A 9,927-nucleotide genomic window follows, 5' to 3' on the forward strand; every position below is an offset into this window, starting at 1 on the left:
AAAGGAGGTTGTGGTATTGACAACCAACATGCAGCTGATGCTTTGACCAAATGCAGTGGTACGGCCCACAATACCTTGTGATGTGTGTGGTCCTATTACAGTCTGCAGTCTGGGGCCTTGTTTTTCCAGGATGATTGCTGGAGGATAAAGTAGCCTTTGCAACAAGTGTTGCACCGCATTGGGCAATACATAATTATGCTTCCTTGCTTTAAAAGGATATTCCACATTACCAATTTAAAGTACAAGTTTATCTGTTTACAACAAGGGGACAGAACCACAGTGTCTCTAGACAGCCCCATTAGGAAAGCTCTTTTGTGTTGCTGGGAAACCTGGTGTGTCTCAAGGCTCCCTTGATCCTAACTGACTTGTGCAAAGATAAGCTCAGCATACATTCTCAAGGTCCTTGCGAAAGCAGAGCCTTAATTGTTACATTCCTTGTGAGGTACATAGATTCTCAGCCTCATTTACTTGGCTCACTGTTGACCAAGCTACCTGAACACTGCTGTTTTCCACATTACTATAGCTAGGTTCATTTTCCTTTCCTACTTATGTTTTAGGACACTCTTGCCTTAAACTGAGGAGCAAACTACATATTGCACACAAGTGCCTGTAGCAAAGCCCTGCAACTGGTTTTATTTGAAGAAAAACAACTTCCAGGAGAAGTTTTATTTTCAGCCTGTCACAATCAAACTACTCAGAACTACACAGGGCCAAACTGCCCTATGAAAAGTTTTGTTTAGGTGACAAGCCACTTTGAGAGGGGGTGATTTTGAGCAATTGACGGGAGGCATGGAAGAAATTTAACCCACTTAACTGGGGCGGAGGGGGGGACCCTTGGCCTGCCTTATCAGCAAACACTTCCCGTGAACCTTTCATCTTTACGGAGAGCAATCCCCTTTTTCATTTCCCAACAGTTAAAGGAGGAGAGAGTTGTTCTCCCTGCACCCACCTACTTAGCTAGCTATGCAGGGAGGAACTGTGAGTCCATTTGTAGATTGGAAAATAAATCTTCCTGTCTGCCATAAAGGGAGAGGGGTGGGTGTGGGGTCGAGAAGAGAACAGATCCTCCCCTTCTCCTTCAAGAATGGGTAAACTGGCATAGGGGGAAGAGTGGGACAAGAACAGATCTCTCACTCCCACCTAGCAACAGTGGACTGGGTGGGAGAGGCCAAGAACAGAACTGCAGACAGGGCTTCGTGCTTTCGCTCTGAATCACTGGAACGTATCAAGCAAGTGCTGGGGAATTCAGGGGTCTCCGACACTGACCATTTACCCAACACACACTTTGTGGGTGAGTACAAGCTGATACTAATGGGCAACAGAGAGATGGTTTTGCTGTGTATGTGGTGGTGATGGTGATGTTCTATGTCTGATTTCTGAATCAAAGGAGAGGGATCAGCATAGAGCAATGGGGGATTGTGAAGGCAGGCTGCATGGCCCCATGCAAGGTGACTGGGCTTGGCATTGCCAACTCCTCACCTAGAAGAGCTCTTCCTTTCATGTTGAGGGGAAGTTCTGCAAGTGTTCTCTCACTGCAGCACTGGAATGGGAAATGCTACCTCTGGGATCCATTTCCCTGTGCCTCAGTTGTTAAAAGAGTCCGGAGCCAGCCTCCTCCATTTCAGTATGGCACTGACAATCTGGGTTGGCCTTCCAGCCCTAAGATTTGCCAAAACAAGACATCTGCGTAGAGAAGAGTACCATTGCCATGTAGCTGCACAGTGAGCCTTGGAATCAAGTGCAAGGACACCAGTTCATGCCTGCTTCAGAACCTTGATCTTGAGATCTTGAATGATCTGGGCTGGCTCCAGGTTTCAGGAGGTCTTTGATAAGACTGTCCTCTTGGAGTCTCTTGCTACCAGAGTGGGCTCTACGAAAGTCATTCTGCTGCCACCGCACAAAATCTATGGGCACAGAGATGGTCTGTGGGCTGAGCAGTCGGCCCTCAGCAGCTGCCCAGGGATCTGACACCCTGAACTTGCAGCAACACTATACAAAAGCATTGGCTTGGTGCTGCCAAGCAATCAGGGCACAGGTACTGCCCCTTTGAAGTCAATATGGAAGTTTACAACTTCTAAATTATATAGTCTACCCAAGACTCAAGGCACCCTCTTCATAGCAGAAATAGTAGTAGTTGTAAAGTAAAGGTAAAGTGCACCTTTGAGTCGATTTTGACTCCTGGCACCCACAGAACCCTGTGGTTGTCTTTGGTAGAATACAGGAGGGGTTTACCATTGCCTCCTCCTGCACAGTATGAGATTATGCCTTTGAGCATCTTCCTATATCACTGCTGCCCGATATAGCAGCAGCAGGGGTTTGAACCAGCAACCTTCTGCTTGTTAGTCAAGCATTTCCCTGCTGCACCATTTAAGGTAGCTCAGTAGTAGTTGTAGTACCTACCTGCTAAAGACAGAAGGGTTTGATCAGTGTGCATAAAATTTATGTTCCATCCAAAATGCAGTACCAAAGAACAACAGATGCACTGAAAGGAAAGAAAGGGGAAACAATGCAGCCTAGATGTCTATTTTGCTTAGGATCTTATCTATTCTTGAAACTTCAAATGCCATTAATAGCCAGTCCTTGACAATAGGTATTGAGGAAAATTGCCAGTATCATACCAACACAATTTTAGCTTCAATAAGGAGACTGTCACAACATCCTGAGGATTGTATGGATATCATTCCCAACATTATTTAAAAGTTACCTGCCTTCAACAAGTAAATGGTACTTACCAAAGGTATTGTTTTCTTATCTTCACTGCAGTGCTTTGATGTAAGAATGCATTATTTCAGACTAGAGACATGAGGCTGAAAAAGTGATTTGTCCATTGCCAGTCATAAGTGAATCTCTGTGTAGGTTTTGAATCCAGGGCTATTAGCAGACTCATTCCAGGATTGCAGGCAGAGGGAAAGCTTGAGGAGCAAGTCCTCACTTCCTGAGAGATGAAAGATACTTTTGTGGGGGAGAAAAATATGTTTTGGAGACTGAAGATATGGATTATTAGGTCTGACAGTGGCAGTTCAGTAAAATGGGGGGAGGGGGGGTTGCAGGGTTCCTTAAATGCTTAGAGGCAGTGGTGGCTTGTCATGAGGAGGGCTTCTAGAATGCACTCATTTGAATGTATTTTATTATTTTTATTCCTCTTAGCATTCCTTTACTTCACTGCCACCATTTAAAGTCTCTGTACAAATATATAGGATCTCAGGACCTAAGCCTGCAGAGGTCTTCTGCTGAAGCAACACGGTATTGTAGGGGTGGGGCTACAAACCAAGTTCCTCACAGATTCTTTAAAGGTGAATGCAATAGAGGTTTATTAATTATAAGTTCTGATATTAGCTTGGGTCTCTATTTAGAAAGTAGCGTAGTTTACTAGCTTAGTATCTTCTCATACACTTCAGGCATATACAACTTTTTATAAGAAGCTTGTTTTTAAAGTTGTTTCTCTCCACAGCTCGCCTCTTACAGCTGCTCTCCTTTAAACATACATTACCCAGGACAAAACTGAGTTCCCAGCCCCCCCCCCCCCCCCCCCCCCGCCAGCCTGTTTGTACATCAGACACGTTTATACAGCAAACCTTCCGTTCCAACTGTGGAACACTTCAACCACAGAACTCTTAACTGCCCAACTGCTTTCCTAACCGATCACTTTTAAATTGTCCTCCTTTCTCTCCACTATACCAGGGGTTTCCCAGTCTTGGCTTTTCCCTGCTGGACTGTCTTAGTATGGACATTAACCCCTTCTTGTCCAGGTAACTTTTTTTTTTTTTTAACATTCATATCCCACTCTTCCTCCAAGGAGCTCAGAGGTACATGGTTATTTTTATCCACACAACAACCCTGTGAGGTAGGTTAGGCTGAGAGATACATGACTGGCCCAGAGACACCCAGTGAGTGTCATGATTGAATGAGGATTCAAACGCGGGTCTTTCCGGACTTAGTCCAACACTCTAACCACTACGCTACGCTGGCTCTCATTCCAAACCCAAACCACTGAGCACTATACATTTTTTTAAACCTTCTTAAAACCTCACTTCCTCACATGGTTCAAGGCCTCTGTGTGCCTGAGGCAGGGTGCCAAATGCCACCCCACTTGTGCACCCTCCTGCCCTTCTTCCTCTCTCTTTTTTTTTTTGTAAAGCAGGGGGCAAAAGGGCAGAGGCACCAGTGAGGTGGCAAGATGCCATCTGCTGCCTGAGGTGCCTGCCTCCTGAATGGGACACCCCTGCTGAGAGGAGGATCTGCACTTCCCACTGACATCCTGCGAGTTGGGTTTCCAGCGACATCTGAGTACCTGGAGTGAGAGTGCTCAAGTGAGAACGAGCGAACACTGACTATTTGGCAGCACTCAGTCCTGCTTTCCCTTTCCTTGTCTGAAAACAGGCTTCATGCTAAAGCAGCAGCTCTTCCACAGAATAGCCATGTCCCGTCTCCTGACTGGCATATTTCTACTTGTAAGGGAAGTGCCAGCCAGGCCGACAGAGAAGGCAGATCCTGCAGCACAGGGAGACGTGAGAGCTCTTTTCCAGTTGGGTAAGCAGAACGTATGGGAGGAAAACGTCAACCTGACCAGCCTGTCCTGTGCAGAGCGGAGGGCCCAGGCATGGACCACCCTGAGCCTGCGCAACAGAAGCCTGACTTCTTTCCCTACATGTCTGCCTCAACTTCTGGAGCACCTGGATCTGGGCAACAACCTCTTACCAGCATTGAATAGCCAGGATGTGGCTTCCCTGCCCAAGTTGCAAGTCCTCTCCCTGAGGCAGAATAAGATCCAACTACTAGCATGGGAGACTGTGAGCCTCAGCAGCCTCCAGTTCCTGGATCTGAGTTTCAATCTACTGTCGTCTGTGCCTGCATGCAATGCTTCCTCTTTGGAAAACCTCAAATGGCTGTCTCTAGCTGGAAATCCCATTCTAGAACTCCAGTCCTGGGCGTTCTCCTGCTGTCCTCAGCTGCAGTTCCTGAATCTGTCTTCCACGTGGCTAGGAAAGGCTGGCAAAAGGGGAATTCGGGAATCTGCCTTTGCAATACACTTACTGCCTGGAGACACCAGAGAGAGAGCTGGAAATGCTATCCATGTGCTTGACCTAAGCGCAACTTTTTTGGAAAGGAGTAAGTGCTAATACATTTGTGGAAAGCATATCAAACACCATCAGGGGGTGGGGGTGGCAGAGGCTACTGCAGGGACTTCTGCTGTTTTACCAACAAAATTAGACTTCAGAAAAAAATGATTAACACTGGAGCAAAATTTAAATTTGCAACAAAATTTGAATTTAAATTTTGATTCAAATTTGAAACTTTACAAGAATGGAGGCTATACTTTGGGGAAAATTTGTATTTGGAGGCTATTTTTCCATTTTTGATTAATGGCATGTGTGTGAAAACTGTAATTTTTATGTTCATGCTACACATTTATCTGAAAAAAACATCCATTTATTGGCTGAGGTAGATTGATGATGTGCATGTGCAGCAAATGTGTAGCATGCACATCAGGAGAGGGACAATTTCCATCCATCTTGCCTCCCCACTCTAGCCAGCTGTGACTCCTGAAGATATGTCCCTGAGGGCTGGGGTTCAGAGGTGGTACAATTCTAGCTCCTTATTTTCCAACAACTGGCGCCATATTCTGGAGCACATTATAGCCATGCAACCATTTGGTTTGGCTATTAGTCAGTCTAGAGAAGCTTGCTGGGACAGAATATAGACAAAATATAAACTTTTTTAGAACTTTTGTGTACAGGTTGTTTTGGGACAAAGAGCTGGTCAGTGCCAAGGTCTTTATTTAGTTGTACTTGAATCCGTATTTGTTATGTACAAAGTGAATGTGATACAGTCATCCCTTGCCAGGCACTAGGGTTCCGTTCTGGCAAAACCTCACCGTTGGCAAATACGTGGCTGGCGAAGCATTAAAGTCTATGGGAAACAGGGGGCTAGGGGAACCATGACACAAAAAGGCCTAAAAATAAAGGGGGAAATCCAAACAAAATGCTAAAAAAAAAATCCACAAAAAATCCTGCAATATCACCAAGAGTCACCAAGAAGAATGAGCAGATCAAACCTCTGGAAATTTTTTGAACCCCCCCCCCAAAATCACTCAAAGGCATTTTAAATTAGCAAGGGACAGCAAGGGTCACCAAGAGGAGTGAGCAGCTCCCACTTCTGACCCCACCCCCCATCACTGAAACACACACATACACCCATCACTACAAAAACATTGCCAACCACAGATACTCAGGTCACATCAGGCAAGACCTGTCACAATTTCCTATTTGCATATATTCAAAACCGTGGTTGGCAAGGGATGACTGTACAGGTTTGTATATGAGTCATAATTACTTAGAAAGTCCTCTTTACACCTGCACCCCAGTACTAAATAAGGAACCAGGAAATGTGAATCAGGAACCCGGAACCAATTTGGTCCTCATGCAAATCTCTCCAACTCAGACACTAAAGATTTTGCAACCCCTTCAGCATGTATCAGGTTTCTGTAGAAGAGCTTGCCTTAATATACTGTGAGTGACAAAGGATTGCTTTTTCATTCATTCATTTGATTTCTATACCGCCCTTCCAAAAATGGCTCAGGGCGGTTTACACAAAGAAATAACAAACAAATAAGATGGAACTTTTAACTTTGTAGAGTCAATCCCACCTCAGGGAGAGACCAATAGCATTTTTTCCTCCAGCTTCCCTTCTCTTCCACAGTTCATCAGGACTGGATTGACGACTTGCCCAACCTCAGATCCCTCTATCTTACAAAAATGAGTAGGCTTAAAAGCCTTGATGCTGCTGTCTTCATGTGCATGCCCATGCTGAGAGAACTGGACTGCCAGGACTCCCGTGAACTAAGCCTGGTGAAAACTGAGTCATTCAACCACACTCCTCATCTTGTTTCTCTCATATTCCAGAAGTAAGTTTCCTGTCTGCTTGCTATACCTATATCAAAGACCCCACCCCTGCATCAGCCCCTTCTCAATTCCCCTGTAAGCCTAAATAAAGGTTATAAGGATTTTAGTCCAATTGTAGGACTGTTATTTTATCATATAAAGATCAAGACTCAGTGGACTCAAATGGTGGATAAAATCCCATTAGGATTCACAGGACTCTTGAGAGGGGCAAAAGAGATTACTGAGGCACAAGAAATTAAGGAAAGTGTGTTTTAATTTCATTTCTGACACAGTCATAGTCTGCCCTGTGCTCAGAATTTTCTTTAATTAGAATAACTTTGCAAACTCTTTTGCCAAACAGATTTAATACTTATACACATTGCCAATCTAGTTTTTCTCCATCTGTGATCCCTTCCCTGCTCCAACTTGCAATAGTAGCTCCCAACTAATAGAGCATTCCTATGCAGTACCCCAGTGATATAACACTTTCTTCCATGGCTGCATGTTATAAAGTGGAGAAAATAATCTGCTAAAATCATCATCCTTAGTTGGCTCTTGATTTCTTTTGTTGTAGCTGTAACTTGAGTTCCTTCAGTCCATGGAGTCTTAGCTCATCAAGCAATCTTGTTATCAACCTATATGGGAACCCTTTGGTCTGCCACTGTGAAACTTCCTGGCTTCTTTCCAAGCCAGAAAGAATAACTCTACAACGGTAAGGATTGCTACAAGACTAATGCTGGTCTCTACAGTTTCTTGCTGGCACTTCCTGGTTCTTTACTCAATGCAGAGGAGCAGGTGTAAGGAGCCAGGGTTGTTTGATCTTTGGTATTAAATATAACAGCAATATGTGCTAAGGATATTGAAAGATTAATAGAAGAGATACATAAAATTAATCCTTTAATTTTGTGATTTCTAACCCCATGTAATAATTTCTGAGGGGCTCATTTGAAAATGTTCCATGTTTGGAAACATCTTCATGAGATATGCAACATGCCCACTAACTTGTGGTTTGGCTTCCGCCATGAAGATGATGTGCAGGTTCAGCTTATGTGACTGATATGCAGATTAACTGGAATATTGATGACAAGGGTCTACAGCTAGGGTTGAGGTTTCTTCTTCTTCTTTGAATGAAATAAGTATTATCAATGTTAATATCACACAATGTCTCTAATATATTTCTGGGGAGGAAATAAGGCATGCATTTCAAATATCAATGGCTGCACCATTGAATTATATAGTTATGTGTACCACTGAAGAAGCCAACAAAACAAGGTGTCACCATCACCATCTCTACCTGCTGCTTCTCCAACTGGGACTGGATCCCTCCTCCCCACAAAGGCCAACAGAACCACCATCTGCCATGTGAGGAGGAGCAGCCATCAAGGGACAACAAAAACAAAACATACTTTTCCTTGTTTTAATGATGTGCTCTTTTTATTGATTTTTTACGTTAGCCGCTTGGAACCTTGTCAGGTAAGGATTAGGCTAAAAATGTATTAAATAATTATAAGGTCATTGTGATGTTTTTCATCCATTTCTATTCACTTCCTAACAACACATTTTTTAACTTGGTCCCTGCCACATATCTTAGGGCATCAGAAACAGTTTGCTACACATCCCCAGAAGACAAAACAGCCTCTTCTTCCAGATCTATGCTGCTGTTAAAGCTCTCTGAGGAGTGCCAAGCTCAGAGAACAACCTCCCCAACTCATCTGTTTACTCAAGGCCAACTGTACAATACATCTTCCAGGGTCACGCTGCCACACCCACATCCATTTCCCCAGGAACTGCATAACAGTTCTTTTGCCCCACAGAGCACACATTTGACCTGGAGTGATGTGACAAAGCAGGATACAACCAAGCCAGACATTCTTCCCTACAAAGAGGAAACAGTTTACAGACCTAGCACAGACAATTCATCTGCCATAGGAGCTGTCACCACAACCACCTCAATGATTCTGGGGAAACTCTCAGCTGAGCAAACTTTAATCAACACAGTTGAAATGGATCAAGGGAAGCATGAGACTACAACAGCTGTCGTAGTCAAACAGCAAAATTCTGTTGTCCATCCAGAAGGAACACTGCATAACTCTGCTCTACCCAGCCCTACAACTCAAGCAGTCAGAACAGATTCTTCCCAGGTTCCCAGTGGTTTCTTTGACCTACATAATATATCACAACTAGCTGAAACCATCCCACCACAGCAGAATCCCACCAAGGCCCTCTCTCCTCAGGATCCTGTATCTAGCAACACTCCAATATATTATGTAGATGACTATGACTATGGAGGAGAGCAGGAGGAAGTTGTGGCTCAGCCACTTGGACCTTGTGACTATGATCCATGCAGACACCTCCAACAGCCTTGCTCTGAGCTCCAAGAGTTATCTCCTTGCCTGTGTCCAGGGATATCTGATGAATTAACCATCCCAGAGCCCCCAAGGCTCCGTGAAGTATCTGAAATTAGGGATACATCAGCAGAGATCCACTGGTGTGCCCCAAATTCAGCTGTGAGATTCTACCAGCTTGCCTATCTCCTTAAAGGCGGCAAGAATTACACAGTTCCTGGAAAGATTTATGCCACAGCCAGGCAATACACCCTGTACAACCTCCTGCCTGGCTCAACCTACCAGGTATGCATAATTGCTTCAAACAAGGCAGGATCAAGCCAAACCATAGGCTGGAATGAGCACAATGCTCCATGCACTAACTTCGCAACCAAGTCCAACTCCAAATCCATCTTTGCTGCCTTGAGTGCAACAAGTGGACTCTTTCTCATTGCTACCATCTTATTGTCAGGGTGCCTATGCAAGAAACGTAGAACATCCCACCCTGAGCAATTTAACACACACCTTGTATCTTATAAAAACCCTGCTTTTGACTATGCCTTAAAATAGGAGACAAGAAAGCTAGGAAACATTGTTACCAAATGTTTAATCTTCTTGGTGGAATTTCTTTTGCTTTTTAAAAAAAACAGAACTAAAATGTTAAGGAGTATTTACTTTAATACTTTCCTCCATATTTTCCTTTTTGTTTTATAATGACAAAC

The 9,927-nt window shown here is 44.1% G+C and overlaps 1 protein-coding gene and 1 long non-coding RNA gene across 7 annotated transcripts in view; one reads left to right on the forward strand and one right to left on the reverse strand.

Moving 5' to 3' along the window:
- Positions 1-2,931, reverse strand: part of LOC128340082 (uncharacterized) — a 27,281-nt gene extending 24,350 nt beyond the window's left edge. Inside the window, exons 1-2 of the long non-coding RNA XR_008313450.1 lie at positions 2,733-2,931; positions 2,401-2,482 (exon numbers count right to left, since the gene is read on the reverse strand). This is a non-coding gene — a long non-coding RNA (uncharacterized LOC128340082). The remainder of the gene's footprint in view (positions 1-2,400; positions 2,483-2,732) is intronic.
- LRRN4 (leucine rich repeat neuronal 4) lies at positions 1,062-9,885 on the forward strand. Of its 6 annotated transcripts, none has more exons than XM_053284793.1 (5): positions 1,062-1,291; positions 4,139-5,109; positions 6,700-6,904; positions 7,456-7,593; positions 8,473-9,885. In XM_053284793.1, the coding sequence occupies exons 2-5, from the start codon at positions 4,386-4,388 to the stop codon at positions 9,773-9,775; spliced, it is 2,370 nt and encodes a 789-aa protein (XP_053140768.1). In that variant the 5' UTR covers positions 1,062-1,291; positions 4,139-4,385; the 3' UTR covers positions 9,776-9,885. The 6 variants fall into 6 exon arrangements, with proteins under 6 accessions (XP_053140768.1, XP_053140770.1, XP_053140769.1 ...); XM_053284795.1 differs by having other exon boundaries at positions 4,142-5,109; XM_053284794.1 differs by having other exon boundaries at positions 4,381-5,109.
- The last annotated feature ends 42 nt before the right edge of the window (positions 9,886-9,927 follow it).

The sequence above is a fragment of the Hemicordylus capensis genome, chromosome 1, assembly GCF_027244095.1.
Source record: "Hemicordylus capensis ecotype Gifberg chromosome 1, rHemCap1.1.pri, whole genome shotgun sequence".
In the NCBI taxonomy this organism is placed as follows: domain Eukaryota; kingdom Metazoa; phylum Chordata; class Lepidosauria; order Squamata; family Cordylidae; genus Hemicordylus; species Hemicordylus capensis.

What these genes read in the sequence shown, in the direction of transcription:
- LRRN4 (XM_053284793.1), top strand. Translation starts at nt 4,386, where the DNA reads ATGCTAAAGCAGCAGCTCTTCCACAGAATAGCCATGTCCCGTCTCCTG. An exon ending in CGCAACTTTTTTGGAAAGGA is followed by an intron (nt 5,110 to 6,699) that starts GTAAGTGCTAAT and finishes TCTCTTCCACAG; the next exon opens with TTCATCAGGACTGGATTGAC. An exon ending in GAAAGAATAACTCTACAACG is followed by an intron (nt 7,594 to 8,472) that starts GTAAGGATTGCT and finishes CACATATCTTAG; the next exon opens with GGCATCAGAAACAGTTTGCT.